This window comes from Eschrichtius robustus, chromosome 9 (genome assembly GCF_028021215.1).
Source record: "Eschrichtius robustus isolate mEscRob2 chromosome 9, mEscRob2.pri, whole genome shotgun sequence".
Lineage (NCBI taxonomy): Eukaryota > Metazoa > Chordata > Mammalia > Artiodactyla > Eschrichtiidae > Eschrichtius > Eschrichtius robustus.
Window position 1 is genome coordinate 57448244 of NC_090832.1, and position 20628 is coordinate 57468871.

Here is a 20628-nt window from a genome sequence, read left to right on the forward strand (position 1 = left end):
GAAAGTCAAAGATGAAAGTAAAATGGACATAATTTTAATGATTTTTTTAAAATTTTGTGCATTGGATTCAAACAGCAAACTGTGTGCACTCAACTGTTATCACAATGTTGTCAAGAGTTCTGTGTCTTTTACCATTTTACACACAATTGTTCGTTACAGTATGTTATCAGCCTCGTGGAAACCAGGGGTGTGGCATGGTAAGCAGTGGTGGTAGTGCACCTAGCTTTTCTATTATCTAACTTGAAAATATTTCTCTTCTATGATTCCTTTTTTTCTTGATAAAAATAGTTTTCACCAAACGTTGGTGGTGCACACGCACTACCATTCATGCTTGACATCACACCCCTGACAGGAACGCATGTTCTTATTTTGTTGATAAAAAGTATTACAAAAATTTCCATACAAAAACTATTTTCATAGAAATCTTGCATTTCCACAAATAAACCTGAACATTTTTTTGAAAAAAACTGCTCAAGAATTTTGTTCATTTAACATTGTGACTGTATTGATAAATGCAGTCCACGTCAAAGTTCACCACACGCACTTTCCTTTAGATGGATGACCAGTCCCCTTTATCCTTTCACTGAGATCTGCCCAGGCTCCATCAAGTTCATTTATAGCAGGAAGGAGGGTTTGGATTAACATATCTGAATGTTAGAAGGAAAGTTTCAGTCTTCCACAGAACTATCAACACTCAGCCCTCTTTTACAACTTAAGACAAAGATTGCAAAACATCATCCTTTGTGATTCAGAATCTCTGAACCAACTGTTGCTTTTTTTCTTGGTGTGGGAGTGGGGAAAGGGTGTCTGGGGAATAGGTAGGGATTTGATAGAGTTACATGTTAAATCTCCTGCCATGGTGAATATAAGAGAAAACATTATTTCCTTGGGAATTGACATTTCTATCTCAATCAGTGACACACACTGTCGAAAAAACAAAAAGAAAGAAAAAGAAAGAAAAACACTGATGAAGATCTGCTTCATATTCCACTTGCCATGAAAGTCAGATTTGTTTTGCATTACATTTTTATCACATCTTATAAACACGTATTGTCAATTCAGATGATCATTATACTGAGTAGTTGGGGGCTAGTAACATCACTACCCTCTTATCTGGATGTTCAGAAGACTGTATTGTTTCTTGCAACACTACAGTTTTTGCTGATTCCAAGTATTTTTATTCTTAATGATTTTTTTTTACCTCGTTACCCTTGGGGCAATTATGCTCCATCTCCTGGCAACAGTTGGGCCTCAAAAGGAACCTGTAATTTCTTACTGAACTGCATTTGAAACCAGCCACAAATGCGTATGTAACGTTCACTCAGAAGAAGGGAGGAACCCATGATAAACAGTTTAACCCCGTGTAACTTGGTTCTCCATGATGCCTGTAACTCAAGTCTGATCATTGCAACTGCTTAGATCACAGAGTCTCTAGTTCATAGACACAGCGGCATGAGGTAACTCATTTTATTTTGCACAGGTTGCATATTTCCACAGGAAACATTCTCGCTAAATTGTTTGGAAAAACAGACGACAGTTTGTGCTTGGGTGTTTGGCCTCCCAGCTTTATGCCATGGTTTCTTTACCTGGCAACCTTCTGTCGTTAAATGTGTGCATGTTGATAACTTCTTCTGTTTTCACGATAACTGGGGCCTGTGGCTTGTGTTTTAACCGACGCTGGCACTTCAGGGACATCCTCAATTCCTCTACCATGGCACTACAGAAGGACCTCTACAGAATAACACAGAAAACGAAATATTACAAAACAGATCAATGGCAACGGTCCTGAAACAATATTAAAATCATTCTCAAAGACTTGTCAACATAGCAGCCTTGAAGTTTTGAAAAACTCCATTATGAAAATTATAACAAATTATTACAATTTTAACATACAAATCATGATAATTAAAATATTTTATCAAAGTGGGCAAGTTTAAAGAAAATCTCCACCAGATAGTGAAGTGAGCTGCCAACTAGGAATGCATACATTACATATACGTTGAATAAGATTTTCAGATATAAAATTAACATTATAAGATATAAATCGACCTTAAAATTTAAATATAAGCACATATACACAAACCGGTTACCAGAAATCCATTTTTGCTATTTTAAGAAATTAGAAAAAAATGAACTGGTTTTTAGATCACAACATGAGATATGAAAATTTTCTTTAAACGTGGATTCTTCATCGTGCATTTCATAACAGAACAAAAATAGTACTCACACATTTAGACATAAAATATGGAAAATAATTTCTGCTATTCATTGTATCGTTTTGTGATTCTGCCTATAAAACTATCGATGATGATTACAAACACATATGAGCTAATCATGAAATGACATTGTATCACATTAAAAATCCATGCACACATATTAACTTCTTTGTCACCATCAGCTTGATAACTGAGAGCTGATAAATAATTTATTCCATGGAGAAAAAAATGACCCTATACGTAATTTATTTTTTAATTCCTGTTTTATTGGCAATAGATTTGCCAGAAATTCTTTATATCTGGGGCTCATTATTACACACTCCTCAAATTCCTACTACAGAGTCAAAACGTGAAACAAAAAAATTGTTAGTCTCCCTCCCCAGCAAATTGAGATACGTGTGTTAGGTACATATAACCATGAACCATTTTCACATTGTTGTTGACATTCAGATGGTCTAAGACTTAGGCTCTTTCTGTGCAAGAACTAAAAATGTGGACAACAACTAAAAATGTGGACAAGTATGAAAAATTTACAAAATTCCAAAAAGTGATATGAAAACATAATGAAATAAACCTAATTAAATATATATGTGAAGACTTATGTTTTGCTTTTGGTATTGCTTCTTTGTTGTGTATCAGCTTAGGCTAATTCCAAAATAATACAGGATAAAAATATTTAATACCATATACGTGCCTTATATTTTAAAAAAATACTTTGTATACATCACCTCTGTGACACAAACTAATACTGAATTAAGTTGGGCATCTGTACAACAGAGAAAATGGATTCAGAGAAAGGATAAGTCACTTTCTGCAGCTCACACCTACACCTCCAGCAAGATATTCTGATACCAAATTTTGTGATTTTTGACCCTGCCCTAATAACTTCTTGTACATTCCTGGCTACATTCTCATTTTTCTGTTATGGAGTCCTGAACAGTTTCCTTAGTGATCTTCCCAACTCTATGTCTAGGGCATTCTCAAAAAGCTCGCAATTATCAGATAATCTAGTGTTTTAAACACCGGTTATTAATAGTATTTTTTTGTCCAAGAAACAGGTGAAATCCAATTCTCCTTTTTTCCATCATGACCTCTCTGAGTCAGCTCTACCTCATCTCTCCCCGCAACCTTTTCCTTTTTTCTCTACACACACACACCCTTCTCTTTGGACCTCCAAGTTTTTTCTACTTTGCTTCTCCTTGCTCTGTTACCCAGCAGAGTTCCTTCATCTTTCACATCAGTCCAGCTTTATCCCTTGCCTCTGGACATGACTCAAATTTTAACTTATTCAGGAATCACTTTCCAATTGACCAGACTCATTATTTCCACTCAATTCAGTATTTTTCACTCATTATCATGTTCCTCTGTCTGGCCTCTAGGTGTATGCATCCCTCTCACTGAATTGTAAAGAGCAGAGATTAAGTGCTCACGGCACTGACTTGTACACACATATTCTTTAAATGTTGACTGAATTTACAATAGCCATACATGACCCTAACATTTTAATTATTTTTTAACAATGTTTCTAATTCAATTGCTTAAAAAAAGCTTAAAAAAGATTTTTTTCAGAAGCTTAGTAAAATGCGTTGTGTACAAGTGATCTAATTAATCAGATAAAACTTTAATAACATTAAATTAGTAAAAATATTAATTTATTAGTACTTGTAATGGGAGATGATTATGTGCTACACATGAATTCCCCATTAACTATGGCGTTATTTCTATGTGTTATTTATTATGTGTTAAATAATACAGTTCTGAAATTCATGAATTCTATTTCTATTAAAGGATCTATATGACACCTGACAGCCAGTATAGGGACACAGTGTTTCTTGTTGCTTAATACCTACTATTAGATGTACTTATTAAGAACATGATGATAATGATGATGAAGATGGTGATGATGACAACACTGTAGAAATGGAAAAATCTGACTCCAAAAGAGGGAGGAATACATAGTCTTGAGGTAACTTAGTCTTGGTTCTCTGTTGAAACATTTAACAGAAGAATTGATTAGATAATGTAACAAGGTCAGAACTTGATGCCATCGACACTTAAAAATGTTATAGGATGTGGCTAATGCTGAATTGTTTGAAATAAGCCTTCATTTAAAACAAATAAATTTTCTAAAAGTTAAATAATTTATAACACTGTCTTTGGCAAGCTGAATTTTTAGACATTTTGATTATACTAATTTAAAAAAGTGATAGAATAGAAATATTGTCTTGTCCATAGTAAGACAGTGACCTAAACAACTGATTTTCTTAGAAAAAAAAATCTTCTAAATATACATACCCATTCAGCTATGAAATGACTCAATTTTATTTCCAGTAAGTTAAAAAGTAAACTGTATTAATAGCCTATACTTAACTGCAGACTACAAATAAAGACATTTAAACTCTTTTAAGCAATTTTATGTAATATAAATTTTATAATGCTGATTAACATAAAACATAGGTAAAATCCCTGCCCCAAAGATCACAATACTTTTATCTTTTATAATTTAAAGTTATCTTAAGTAAATTATATTTACAAATTTAGAAGCTCTGAAAATTATAAACATGTAACCCCACCATTATTATTGTAGGCTTTCTCTATTTTACAAAGCCATTAGAAAGTGAATATTTTAATCAAGAAACCTTTAAGCAATCAATAGCCTTGATTATATAATGTCATTTATCACTTTTGTTAATTTTTTCTCTGAATAAGCTGAATTTTGCCAGTTCTTTTTTGATCTATCAATGTAAGTTTACCTAAAAAATAGTTTTATCTTAGGTTTTAATAAAGTCACCATAAGACAATAGGTTTTTTTCTCACTTGTATAATATTTCTAATCCTTCACAAAGCTATGAAAACCTTTAGATTTGAGCAAGAGTTTGGAATCAACAAGACAAATTTTAAAAATTTAATGATACCATAAAGTACAGTTCACTTGTGGCATTAGGGCAAATACATATTCTTTTCTCTTTTTAAAGCTTTAGAATGTAAATTCCATATCTTGATCTATGTAAGAATCTAAAGTTGAAACTGTAGAGATGATTGTGAAATATAGTTGTTTCCCTGTGTTGTATGTTGCCAAAAAATTACTACTTCTGATTTTTAAAGTTCTAACTTGTTGTCATTTGATAGAGACAAATTATCTTTCCTACTTCACATCATGATCAGAATTTTTAAAACATCTTTTTTACTGAACTATGAAATAAGGTTTTAAAAAACCCAAATGCGCTTGACGGGAAATTTCCTGGGTTATAATGAAGAAGAAAAGAGATGAGGAGGAGGGAGAAGGGGAAGAAGAAAGAATGAAAGAGAGAGAGGAAGGAAGGAAGGGAGGGAGGGAGGGAGAGAAAGAAAACTACCATGCTTTTCAAATTACTTCTTAGAGATAGAAACACACGAATTGTGTCATTAAATAAAGTTTCTTAGGGTGAAAACAACAACAAAAATGTTTCTGCACAATATAACAGACTACAAAAAGAAAAAAGAAAGGTGCAAAGATACTAACCATGATTAAAAACCTCTTTTAGTAAGTTTCAAAAGTTTACTAAACAGTGTCTGGATGGTAGGGTGGCACTAACCAAATAGAAGATTCCTGAAAATGAAAATTTAAATCTTTGAGCTGTTAGCATGTATAATTGCATTTAAATTATTAAACTCATTAGAAAATTCACTATGTTTAATGAGGCAACCTGTATTTACACATCTCTAATTGAAACAATGAAGGTCTGGAAACCTTAAAAATATGAATTTGGCTATATATACATTGCCTTTTAAACAAGCTATTTTCTTTTTTAATTTTAAGTATAAGACAACACATAAATAGTCTGCAGATAAATGTTCTCAAGAATATCATTCTTGGTGTAATAGAATAATTTATTCTTAATAGCTTAACTTTCTAATTTATAGATATGTTTATATGATAACATGATGTGACAGCACTTTGAGAAGTACATAAATTTTTTTAATATTAGAAATCTAGTTGTAAACATGCTCCACATTGAACACTGATATATTTAAATTTCATTTTTAAGTTAAAACCTTTATATTTAGCAATGTCTTTTTTTTAAAAAAACAGCCACTGATGAAAAATAACCAGTTTAATTTTTGTAACTTTGAAGCTCATCACTTTCACGTTGAATATATAGTCATTTATCAATTGAAAGAGAAATAATCATAAATATTACGTGCTACTATCAGGTCTCTATTTAGTATATATATATTTTTAAGGAAGAAACTATTTTATACATCTTGCTGTCCTATTCTTTGATGGTATAAAATTAACTAAATGATATTCCAATGATCATTCAGAATAATTTCCAACCATTTTTGCATACAGTTTCTATTTGAAGCCCTATTAAAACATCTTTAAGCTGCTTCTAACAGATTTTGTGGTGCAATGTCCTAACATGTACTAGCGTATATCAACCAAACTGTTTTGTTTTGTTTGTCATTTAAATTATTTAACTGATTACGGATACCTCGTTCATTCTCAGACATTTTCTAATTAATTTCTGATGCTGTAGGCCATTTGACCAAGAATTCCAGATCACATGTAGTAGAGACAAGTCCAAACAGTCACTGTAATTAATCCCTGCCGAAAATTATTCCACATTAGATAATAATTAAATTAACTAAATAATAACTAAAAGGAAATAAAAAGTATATTGGATGTAATATGCAATATTTTATATAAATGTTGGTGCATTGAATGAGGAAGATAAATGTCATTTAACATGGCCCGTTCCTTTTGATTTGTACTCTTTAATTGGCAGTCTTTTAAAAATATCAAATAGCTAATGCTATACATCAGAAGTATGAATTTACCTAAGGCTATATGAATGTAACAGTGAAGCAATGAGAGATGAAAAATGACTAGTTAAGACACTCATGTCAAAAATATATTTATATAGCAACTTTGATCTTGACATTCAGTTTTAGAGCAGCTCTCTTTTTAAAAAACTTATATTACTTAGATAAGCTGTGCAGTCAGACAGGTATGCATATAACTGGTAACCGAGCTGAAAGAGGAACACTATTCTCTTGACTTCCATTCTGTAAGTGTGTTATTATATTAGCCTGCCTCATTAACAGTGATTTGAATTTCAGCTGAGCCTTCTACCTGGACTCTGCTCTTAATAAATGGTAATTTTTTGAACACTAAATAATAAATCAGACAGGAAAAAAATTATGGGGCTAAATCATTTTTTCTCAATAGATAAAATGACAAAGCATCCTACTCTTTAGCCTGGATTATTTTACAATGATAAACATAACCAAAGATTAAAATATTCTCAGAAACCTTAACTCTTACAGAAACAGTTACTGAATATCGTTATATTGCATTTTGCAAATACAATGAGACAGAGAAAAACGGGGCATCATTACACATTTTCACACTTTCCCTACTTGAGCCAGAAATATCAATATATAAGGTCTGCCAAGCTTCAACACCACTTTAGTTGATACAGCTGTGAAATCAGTTTTAAGAAAAAGCAGTGTTAATCATATTCTTGCTAGCAGTCATAATAATAACAATTTTTCAACAAAAAGTATATAACATCCAAATAACTAATGCTTAATTCCAGGAGAGCTCTCTTTCCTTTAAGGTACAGCAGTTAAAATGTAACAGCTTTATAAATAAAAACAATAATTATAACAACAACAACTGCTTAATATATGCCAGACACATGCAAAAAACTATGTATATAAACTATATTAATTTCAAAAACATTTTCATTTATGGTGTATTTGTAACCCATTCATTTATTTATTTTAAAAGATTTATAGAAAAAGTTAAGTAATTTTATCCAAGGTTGAACATACTTGAAGAATGATCCCAAGTCTTTTTTATTTCAAAACTCATGCTTAACGTCCAGGAAAGTGAAATGACTATACAGGGCTCATGATCAAAGCCCAAAATCTGTTTATCTAATTCAAACTCCTACTGCACACATTTTGTCAACACAACATCAGAGAGAAAAACTGTCAAGAAAAATAGTTAAATATTCTACCTCCACTTTGTGTAGTGTGATATAGTGTAAATAGAGTTAGTCTAGGCATCTTTGACCTTGGGAAACACACTTGACCCTTGAGATACTTACCCTCATCTGCACAATATGGATAACAATCTTTGCATAGTTCTCAGAGTAACTTCGTGCTCAAATGAGATATTACACTTTAAAAATTCTAAAGCCAGTTATGAAAATCAGCTACAATCTTATTTTAAAACATTATTTATGGGCATAAAAAGAGGATGAGTTATCATAAATGAATGACTTAAAAATCCTTTTGCTGATTTGCAACTACTTGCAACTACTTAGTGAGTAAAATGAAGAGTAGCATCTCATTTTGAAGTACGATTTTATATTTATATGTAAAGTCATTTTTAAGACCCATCCAGTTAGTCCCTATGTAGGTTATTAGTGGACGTTGAGAGATACTCTGCTCTCAGAGAAAGGCAGTAACATAAAAACAATACAAAATGCATTATTTTTCCAAAGTTTATTTGCAACTTTTAACTTCTAAATATTGGCATGCTTCATAGCTAAATTTTATTATATTAAAAATGTACTCAGAACTTTAACTTCTGAACAGCTAAATGCAGTTAAAATTCCATACATTAAATTAAAATTCCATATATTAAATTAAAATCCCATATATGAAAAGCACAAATATACTGTGGTTTGTAAATAGGCATTATTTGGAAAATGTAAATATTGGAATAAAATCTTTACTGATGATTTATGACAATGTTTGCATTCCTATATCTTATCCAATAAATGATTTCTTTTACAAAGCATTACTCCTGTTAGAACTAATTCTTCAGCATTCTGGAAGCAATTTCTGCATAAGGATCTGTGAACAACTTCTTTTCATTCTTCTGGTTCCAGGAAATACAGATTCAGCCAGCTTTGAAAAGGGTTTTCCTTGTGAATAACCTTTCACCCAGAATCTCTAGTCTTGCAGGTTTTTTTTTTTTTTTAACACCTTTATTGGAGTATAATTGCTTTACAATGGTGTGTTAGTTTCTGCTTTATAACAAAGTTAATCAGCTATACATACATATATATATATATATATCCCCATATCTCCTCCCTCTTGTGTCTCCCTCCCACCCTCCTTATCCCTCTAGGTGGTCACAAAGCACCGAGCTGATCTCCCTGTGCTATGTGGCTGCTTCCCACTAGCTATCTATTTTACATTTGGTAGTGTATATGTGTCCATATCACTCTCTCACTTCGTCCCAGCTTACCCTTCCCCCTCCCCATGTCCTCAAGTCCATTCTCTACGTCTGCGTCTTTATTCCTGTCCTGCTCCTACATTCATCAGAACCTTTTTTTTTTTTTTTTAGAGTCCATATATAAGTGTCCATCGACAAATGAATGGATAAAGAAGACGTGGCACATATATACAGTGGAATATTACTCAGCCATAAAAAGAAACGAAATTGAGTTATTTGTAGTGAGGTGGATGGACCTAGAGTCTGTCATACAGGGTGAAGTAAGTCTTGCAGGTTTAAACTAAGCCACTCTGATTTTCTTCTTATTCCTCAGATTGCATTGTTTCATTTATTTGTTCCTCTACTGTGAGTTACAACTGCCTTTTACATTTGTTATTCAGCTATACACTGAAGAATATTCTATGTGTCCTCAAATTTTTTTTTTAGTTTTCAGTGATGGGAAATTATTGTATTATTTAGAGATTATCTTCGATAAGATTTACCAGTGTTCTATAATACAAACAACTATGTAGACTACAATGGACTATATCCTGAAAAACAGCCATACTAAGTAGTTCTTAAAATGTACTTCAATCATCTTAGAGGGAAGTTAGAACAAAAAATATGTATCCAAGACAGGACACATAGCTTAGAAATTCAACATCTGAGCAATAATTTTTATATTTTTATTTCTCAGACATATTTATTACATTTTGTTTATACTTAAATAATAAGAAAGGGAATATTTTGTCATAAGTTTTTCATATCAAGAAACTCAAAGATTCATGTTCAACCTGATGTTCAATAAGAAACAATTTGTACAGGCAAATCCATTTTCAATTACATGGAAAAGAAAGTATTTCTATATACATATCAGATAAAAACAAAAGATCCAACTATGTAAATTATATTGCTACTTTTGCTGGAAATCAAGAGGGCAGAATTATTTATACCTTTTAAAAGAAGACATATTCAAATATGTAAGAAATGATGAATAATTCCAAAAAATTAATAAACCATAATTATGTCATAAAATATTTTATAAAAATTAAAATTATTACAATCATTTATAACTCATGTTTACAAAACCAACGTATAATCATAAAGATGATATATTTCCAGAGAAAATAAAATTCTATATATTAAGCAGCTTTTTTTCAGTTATAAGTAAGATTTAGAAGGTGAACACAGGACCTTTCAAACAAATCCATGTAACCTGAAATGCTCTAATTGCCTAAAATGTACAGCAGTTTCTTGGATTGCTTACTGAATAAACCTTAAGTAGTAATATTTTTAAAATCAGGGAAAAGTTAAGGCAAAAAGAAAATCAATTAGAAAATGCACGTTTGTTGGATACTTTTTCAGATACATTCAGAAAAGAAAAGCATTTTGAGTATCTTTCCAAATGGTCAGGTTATACTGTGAAAACTATCAAAAAATAAATACCTATTTAGTTTACAAGTCTGAATAAATTAAAAGCAATATATCCTTGATGCATTAATATTTGCATCAAAATTAAAATCATTATTTTAAAAATGGTAATACACCATCTTGTGGTTATTGGAAAGTAATGCAATTTACAATTTTGGGATTTTTATAAGGTCTACGTATTTCAGCATTATCTTCTGTTTTCAGTTTTAACCTACCCTCATTTAAAAATATTACATTCTTATACTACTCTTAGTTATCAAAAAACTTGGAAATATAACAACATTATAGTCATTAAGACCTATTTGTTCCATTAATATCTTACAAAATATGTGCTATAAGAGACATTTTATTTTCATCTTTAAATAATAATAATAATTATCACTAAATTTATCATCATCATCATCATTGGAGGTAAGACTTGACATGGTAATATATTAGTTATTCATAAATTTTAAACAAAAACCTCATTTTCAACTGGACTGTGTGTATATTTTATCTGCCTGCCTATTCAGATAAAGATAGAAAATTTAACTTGCTCTTTTACAAAATACTAGAATATTATAAATTAAAGAAAGAAAAAAGAAAATGGAGAAAGAGAAGGGAAAAGAGATGATAAAGTATTTTGGGGCTGGAATCGTGAATAATAAATCCTGCTTACCTCCAACGCGTAAATACAATTCATTTCATGTTTGGTTCTCAATAAATAATTGTTGAGTAAATGAATAATTTAAAAAATGTTTACTTTGTTTTTAAAATCTAAAAAATTTCAGTTAAAGACACAATTATAAGCTGTGAATTTCTGTATGTTTTCATGCAGATCTTATAATAAAATCTAGCTATATTTCACAGCTAATTTTAACAAATTAAGTAAGGTATTAAACAAACCGTATAGCCCAACAAAATAAAATCTTTTTCTCAGGAAAAATGAAAGAGAATTGAGCCCAAGAACCTAATTTATCACAATAAATAAAATGGATCATTTCTAATAAACCCATTATTATTTACTTTATAAACATAGTTCTTTTGAATTGTACGGAAAAATAGTTCTTTTTTATTCTTTATGATAGACTTTTCTAAATAAGTTACTGGAATCAACTTCATTATTTAATAGATAGAGAGAGAGAGAAAAAGAGAGAAAAGGAAGGAAGGGAGGAAGGGAAAGAAAGAAAGAAAGAAGAAGAAAGAAAGAAAGAAAGAAAGAAAGAAAGAAAGAAAGAAAGAAAGAAAGAAAGAAAGAAAGAAAGAAAGAAAGAAAGGAAGGAAGGAAGGGAGGAAGAAGAAAGAAGGAAGGAAGGAAAGAACGAAAGAAAGAAGGAAGGAAGGAAAGAACAAAAGAAAGAAGGAAGGAAAGAAAGAAAGAAAGGGAAAGAAAGAGGGAGGGAGGGGACGAGGGTGAAAGGAAGAAAGAAGGAAAGAAAGATCTTATGCCAACAGACACTGTCTGAGACCTTGGCGATACAAGTCAAAATTACTTTCTTAAAGGAAGTAAGAGTCTAATAGGGAGAGAGGCACCCACACACAAATGAACTTATCTACAAAACAGAAATAGAGTTACTGATGTAGAAAACAAACTTATGGTTACCAGGGGTAAGGAGGGGGAGGGATAAATTGGGAGACTGGGATTGACATATACACACTACTATATATAAAATGGATAACTAATAAGGACCTACTGTATAGCACAGGGAACTCTACTCAATACTCTGTAATGGCCTATATGGGAAAAGATCTAAAAAGAGTGGACATATGTATATGTATAACTGATTCACTTTGCCGTACACCTGAAACTAATAGAACATTGTAAATCAACTATACTCCAATAAAATTTTTTAAAAAATAAAAATAATTAAAAAGAAATTAAATTTAAAAAGGAAATCAACAAATATGAATAAAAGAGTGTGCTAAGGGAGAATGGAGATGTGCAAATGCTTCCAGAGAAAAGGATGGATGTTGTTTGAAATGGACAAGACACATTCCCAACTTTCTCAAAGGGGGAGCAAATGTTTTTGGAATGGTGATCGTTTCTGAAATCAGCTAAGTCTAACAAAAATGAGATATACAGGTCAGGTCATATTTTTTTCATTGGAATAGAAAATAAAAACCTAAAACACCACCTTGTGGAAATAGCGTGCCCCGTATCCAGATTCATCATACCTATTGATTAGGTAAAACTTTCTTGGCAAGTTGATGCCTAGTCTTGAATGCCTAATCTAAAATGACTAGTGGGAGTTTGCCAGGTAGAAAAATGGACAAAGTTTGCTCAGGTCAAATGGGAAGAGGATTTTAAAAAGCTGGCTGACCTTGGAAAATTGGAAGTAATTTATTGTGGTTAGAGTACAGGTGCAAACTGGGGAGAAGCAGAAGATAAAACTACAGTGGTGGACAGAGACAGATCCTGAAGTGCCTCCTCTGCTTAGCTAGAGAATCTGAATTTCATTATGGAAGCTTTGTGGAGACAGTGTGACAACATCGGCGAATGTGACTAAGAATGCTCATGTCATATCAACACAGTCGTTTCTTTCCAATATAACAGTTTATCTGTTTCAGCACCAAAAGGTACATTGACTTCCTTTTTCTAATGTTTTAGAAGGTCATAGAAGTCCATAGAAATTGAGAGCTGGTCGATGTGTGAAAAATTCAGCTAAACTAGTTATTTATAATAAAAGTAAAGGTGATTTTTCAAAAGTAAATTCCCGTCCTTTAAAAAAAACCAGAATGCTTATAAAATAATTGTGCATAGAGACATGGCCCAGGTAAATCATATGAACAGGATACAGAGAGAAAAGGGCGACAGACTGCATAATGTTGTCAAGAGATTAATGTATGTGTTTTATCTCAATACTGAGCTGTAAGTGAAAGAAAACCACTACATATGGATGATTTGAGGTTCTAACTAGACAACCTAAATTTCTTCTATTATTTTTGGACTCATTTTAAGCATTAACCTACCAAATATCACACTTATTGATAAATTATAGTAAAAATAAAAATTGAAGAGTTAATAATTTTCATCTCTGATTAGTTCTTTGGATTTGATTCCAAAACTCATTTTGACATTGTAATAAGGGTCATAACATAAAAAGTGTACTTAGACTTAATTTTCAGTCGCACCAGTGCAAAAGATATTTGATTTAGCAAGTCAGCAGATATAGCCATCCTGAATATTGTGGGAAAATAAATCATATAACTGTCCAAATTTTTCAAACCTTTGAATTGGTTATTTTACTTATAGACAGAATGGGGCTATCAAAATAGTCATTTATAAAAACATTATTTCTAGGAATTAAGTCCTGTAGTCAAGTAAAAATGTAGGAATGTTGTATCCTTGATTTCAGAAAGGATAATTAATTATATCATAAATTATTAAAGATGAAGGAATATATCATATTTCTACTCTTTATATTTACCAATAAAAGTTCATAAACCTTTCAATTATTTAACAGAATATAATCTCACTCTGATGCAGGGTCTAAAATTTAAGTTCTAAAAAACGTTTTTAAGTAAAAAGATGATTAAATTCTAAAAGACTAAGTAAAGTTCCAGAAGGCTTAAAAATGCTAAAGCAGCATTTTACGTCCAGATTCATAAAGTTATATTAAAAAGTATCATGTATCATCTGAAAGATTTATCTATAAATATTCATCTTTGTATTGATAGAACTAAGGGAATTATAGCACTAGAAATATATAATCTGAAGCAGGTTCACAACCTTTTTTAATAATAGAATATAAAGTCATTTATACAAATGACTAAATATATTAAAATACTAAGAAAAATCGCAATAGTCTCAATATTTTTGAGATTTATATATATTCTTCTAAAGACTCAGGTGCAAGGCAATACAGGATGCATTAAGAATAACATTAAGTGGCAAAGAAGAAACCACAATATTCTCACATATTCATTAATGTAGAAAATTAATTAAAATTTCCACAATGCACATACAGATTTTTCCAAATTAAAAATTATTGGACCAAAAATCTTCAAATAAAAATTTCATTTACTCTCTAACTTGAAACTGTTAATGAGTATCGTATCTTAAAGAACTTTTTATCTGCAGAGAAATTTTTTCTTTATATCACAGTTTCTGAGTTTTGCTTCCTTCATTAATTATATTCCCTTAATAAACTAACCACAGTGAACTTCGAGCAGCAAAATTTCTCCATTTTCAGACTTCAGTAAGACGAAAAATAGTTACTGGTCCTGAAGTTGGCTTCAATTTAAAATATTACATTTTAATTAAAAATTACGAAGGTGATCCTGAGTTCTATGAACCTTTGTTATATAATGAGTGGCAGAAGACCATTAACACAGTTCTAAGTATTTCCCTTGGTTGGAAAGATTAAAAAGTTCGTTTTATTATAACAAAGATTGTTTTAAGTTGTAAAAAAGTGACATTTACCTTTTCCAATTGAGCGTTTTTTTTGGATTTGTACAAAAACTCTCCCACTGCCACAAAAACTGAGAGCACCAAGCCGGCTGCAAGAACAATGAAGATGCCACCAATATTTTGAACCCCCAGGGCACTGGCCTCTTTGCTCTCCTCCTCTGGACACCCATTGCCCCTCCACCACTTCTCCTTCATCATGTGCAGCTTGCCTTCCTCTTGCAGCTGAAGAATTGCTATGGTGATTTTGTCTCTATATGGAGAACCTAAGAAAAGAGAGGGTTCGTTAATGCTTTCCAGGAACCCAAAATTTCATAACTAAAGGTTACATGATGAGAGAACAGAGCTCTTTCCAAATGCTCCAAAGTATGCCAGTATTTATTTTCAGTAGCAAAAAACAACTGGAAAATGGCAGAAAATAGAAGTTTAACGAAATAAATAGGGCAGGTGGCCTTTCTGATTTTGAAGGGTAAAAGATACATTTTGTTTTGAAAGAGGAAAATCTCTCTCTCTTAAAGGCAGGCTCAACTCACACCATTGGAAAAATAATAAAACGGTAAGTAGAAATCTACAAAAGGAAATGGATAGAGGGCAAGGATATTTAGTTAATGTCTAGTAATCATTCAACACTGAAAACAGAGCATTGATAAAACAGTAACCTCGATTTTTAGGAAAGTTGTGCAAAAAATGGTGTTTCCCATGATTAAGTGCAATAATTTAAAGTGATCATGATTAACAAGCTCTATTCAGGGGTGGCTAATACTTGCAGATAAATAATCACTCATATTTGTTATTTGATACAAATAACAGAAGTAACAGGTTTGTACAAACTTGGGTCATTCAAAAACCATCAAGGCAACGCATTGTAAGATTTTTTGGTTGTTTATTTACCATTTTACACTTTGGAAAGATTCTTTTCAGTGGAGGCAACAATGTAAGTGAAATTTATAGTATTTATGCTGATGGGGGTAGATATTCATCTGTATTAGCTATTACATGATAAGTAGTAACTTTTCTAATCGGTTGCCCAGAAGCATGGAATAATACTGAACTATATGCATCTTTCAACATCTGTCCCAAGGGATTGGTCTTATTGCTTTTTCCCACCCAGAAAATAGCCTGTTTCTAAAGTTTAATCTTCCTTCCTAAAACACTATACTGCACATTCCATTTTTCTGCACAGATTCATCCATAAGTGTTTTTCCGCTTGTAGAAAAACACTAATTTCAGCTCATATTCTATGTTGTCTGTGATTTTGTTTTGATTTAAATATAACTACATTTGCACCTAAAGATATATTTTTGCTAACAGCAATTAAAAATCTTATGAGGAAACTATTCTGCTTCATAAGGGACAGCACTATATGTCTTCTTTTTACTTCATTAATATAACAGGACTAATTCAGTATTGCTCTTTTAGCAAGAGTAGGCAAACTAAAAAGCAGAAATACAAAGAAAAATCAAAAAAAGTTAGTAGCTTATGGAAAAAGTTGGAGGACTGAAGATCTACCAAATCCAGGTGAAGAGCTGTTTCTTTAACATAATCTTCAGTCTATGCAGAAGTAATGTTTATATGGCTTCTATACATTTTTTCACAGCTTTTCTTAAAGGGGCATTATCCATTCCTATAATTAGAACTTAAATATTTTATTTTTATTGTGCAACAACTCCTAATTATAGCAGGGGAATTTCTGCTTCTCAGTTTCCTTCCTATATTCTCTTCCAAATACTACTCTGATGAAAATGTTCAGTTTAAATTCCGCCCCTTAGCCACTTCAGATTTCAATGGATTAGCCTAGCCCATATTACTTTCTACCTTGGTCACTCACTGGACACTCAGGCTAGGTCACCTAGTATTACTATTATTTACCTTTCAAGATGTGATCTACTTTCCTAAGTAGATTGTAAACCCTTTGGAATACAGGATATCTATCTATTCCCCTTTCTTTTCTTTCTTTCTTTCTTTCTTTCTTTCTTTCTTTCTTTCTTTCTTTCTTTTCTTTCTTTCTTTCTCTTTCTTTCTTTCTTTCTTTCTTTCTTTCTCTTTCTTTCTTTCTTTCTTCTTTCTTTCTTTCTTTCTTTCTTTCTCTCTTTCTTTTTCTTCCTTCCTTCCTTCCTTTCTTTCATTCTTTCATCCCTTCTTCCTTTCTATCCATCTATCATCTCTCTATATCTATCATCTATCTTAATTTTCAAACTGCTCTCAACCAATGTTTCATATTATGAGGAGCATTATATCTGATTGAGGCAGTCTTGACAAAATATAAGAGTGACAGTGGGGTGTTTTTGGTCTCCTCTGATATGTATTTAAAAACCATAAATAAAGGTCATCTTGTTTGACTATCCAGTTTTCATTAATTCACTACAACTAGCCTAGCAGCAGCTTCAAAGTCACATTTACTCTGAATTACCGTTCTGATTAACCATGTATATTCCCTGCAAAATAAACATTTGATTGAGGAAAAAAAAATCATTTTAAGAAGATCTGTAGTTTATCAAATATATCCTTCAATTAGAAACATAGTATCTGAAACAAATTTTATACTGATAGTACTTATGAAAATGACCACAGGTGACAAATATAAAAACGTGGCCTGGAAGTATAATTATAAGCAAATGTTGGGGGGAAAGTGACATGAAAAGTAGACTTTGAAATATGAAAAATTCTTGATCTACCTAAGTAATATTTTGAGCCAGGTCATTTCTCATCCTGAGCAAAATTAAAAGAATATTATTTATTGCCAACTCACCAAACCCACCGAATTGCTTTAGAATGTTTATTCAATATCTTCAGATACCATATTCTCTACTTCATCCTCAAAATAAGGCACAGACAAACAAAAGCAACCCACTGTTCAACAAATGATGGAAACATCTTGATTTCTTGCTGGTTGAGCTTCCTATTTCCAGCACTTATTGTAAATATGAAAATGTCCTATTGCTAGCAAACCTCCTCACACTTATTTTCCAGTGTAAACATAATAATATGTAAATAGAATTTGGTTTGAATCAAAGCTACAAAATTAATACACCTCATTTTGAGGTTTTTAACAGGGTGAAATAATATAGATAATATAATCAATGACACTAAATCATTGCCATGCTTTTTTTGTCATTCTGTCATTGATTCATTTTAAAAAACAATAATTCAATAATGAATGATTACTTCTTTGGTACATCATTTGATGGTCCTTGGGACGCATTCCTAGCAGGTACTAGTTAAAGTCAAAAGTGGTTTGAAACTTTAACTATTTGAAAAATCTCAAGGACATATTGAGATCAAAGAATAAAAGTATCTTTTATCTTCTCTGTGACATGAATAGCCATGCACTTAGCTCTAATGAAGTGAACAGACATTAGTTAGATAGATAGAGTCTAACTTTTGCCCAAGTATGAACCCAGCTTCAAACCATATGCTGGCAAGCCAAGAACTATGAGGGCATTGAGTGGCACCTGGGAGAAGCTGGGGTTAACGCACCATAAGGTTGCCTCCAAGGAAGATGAGTATTTTTGCAAGAGGACCCTAACTTTGATTAGAAAACGACTGAGGAAATTGTAAACATGTCTATTATAACATATACTGTTGCACCTAAAAGTCAATCCTCAAATGCTTAAGGGGACAAATAGGTAACCATAAATGGGTGAAGAAACAAGCTAGACAAAAGTATCTGAAAAATTACAACATCCAATGTGAAAAGATAATTTTCAGTTCCAGTTTTATCAAAAATCTGTGAGAATTTCAACACAGGGTTACCAGACATTTTAACTTTAATTATATCCCAGGAAATATTTTGTCTAAAATTTTCTACATTAAAATTTTCTCAAATAAATTACTTTTAAAAAACGTCATGCAGGATAAGGCAAACACCTCTTAAAACTGAATTTAGCTCTTTGATTTTCACTATGCAATCTCTGGGTTTTGTTTCATTTGTATTCTTGCTCACAATGGGACTTTCTTTGGTTGTTTAAACACATGCTCCATACTAACAGTAAGGAACGATTATGTTTTAAAAACGGTCTTTTTTTCAAGTTGCAGAAAGATCCCATTTACCAGATAAAAAAGGTTCTCCCTTACATGAAAGAGAGAGAGAGGGAGAGAGAGAAAGGAAGGGAGGAAGGAAGGAAGAAAGAAAGAGAGAGAGAGGGAGGGAGGGAGGGAGAATACAGGGACGAAAGAAAGACATATGATTACTACATAGTGAAGTCCCTTGATGTATCAGATGCATAAGACGTGGGGCTCAGAAGAACACTTGAAGGAGGCATAAAGGAAGTTTCGAGTGATATACAGCAGCAGTATATGTGTGGGCATAAATAAAACCTACAAATGCACCTATTCAGAATTTCCTCGATAAAAAAATTAGTCTCCAAATGTCCCTAAATGTTAAATTTTACATAAATCAAAGAATTTTACATAGATCAAAGAATTTTACAAAAAATTATAATTTCATTAACATTCCTCCCAACAAATTGACTAAAAGCTCCTTAGGAAAATGAACTGTGATTTGTTATAAACGATTAATACAAATCTCACCAAGTAGTTCAGAGCCAACTTGCTGGGTTTATTAAATTGAATTGATTCCCTCCTCTCTTCCTTACTTTCTTCCCTCCTTCCTCTTCCCTACCTTCCTTGTTACCTTTCCTTCCTTTTTTTCATACATTCTCTTTTTGTTTCCTTTCCTTCTTTTCCTTCCCTTCCTCTCCCCCTCCCTTTTCTTTTCCCTCCCTCCTCTCCCACCTCCCCTCCCTCCTTCCCTTCCTTTCTGTCATTTGATGTTTCTTACTTATAGAATGGAATACACACATTGTTATACATACTTGGTTCTAAAGTCTAAATCTACTACACATAGTTTATTCATTTGCTCATTTGATTGTCCTTTTCATGCTCTTTACAGACACACAAATTTAAGTATGTACCAAACATTTTCCTTATCCTATTCAGTACATCTAGATAATATAGAAATGATAAAGGAAATGGAGTTAGCATTACATTTAATTCTTGAGGAGGCTCAGTGACTGATAAATTGCTTTCCTTTAAAGGTTGCACAACAAGTCTAATACTTACCATGCTTTAGTGAAATATTCTAAAATCACATTATCCATACACATACTGGAGATATCCCATCCATACTGCCAAAAGTTTCCTTACTTTCAAATCAAGCTTCTGCATGCTTTAATCAATTACAAAGGTCAGAAAAAAATCACTCTTGCTTTCTATAAATATCTCTTTCTGAAACTCATTATACCAATATTTCCTAAACTGGATTTTCCCCACACACTTCTCTTTTTGGGAAATGTACTTCTGTGTTTCACTTTTAAAGAATTCATTGGTCAGATAAGCTTGAAGAATACTCCATAACAAATATATCTTTTGTAAATTCA

The 20628-nt window shown here is 31.9% G+C and overlaps 1 protein-coding gene across 5 annotated transcripts in view; it reads right to left on the reverse strand.

Moving 5' to 3' along the window:
- Positions 1-1566: 1566 nt before the first annotated feature.
- The window catches only part of GRIK2 (glutamate ionotropic receptor kainate type subunit 2), a 629459-nt gene continuing 610397 nt past the window's right edge, over positions 1567-20628 (reverse strand). For 2 of the 5 annotated variants that reach the window (XM_068550778.1, XM_068550781.1), the window contains 2 exons: positions 15266-15516; positions 4082-4201 (listed from right to left, as the gene is read on the reverse strand). In XM_068550778.1, the coding sequence (XP_068406879.1) occupies positions 4082-4201; positions 15266-15516 (371 nt within the window). Of the gene's footprint in view, positions 1732-4081; positions 4202-5757; positions 5806-15265; positions 15517-20628 lie in introns of those variants that run through there. The other 3 variants (XM_068550780.1, XM_068550779.1, XM_068550777.1) reach the window with 2 other exon arrangements.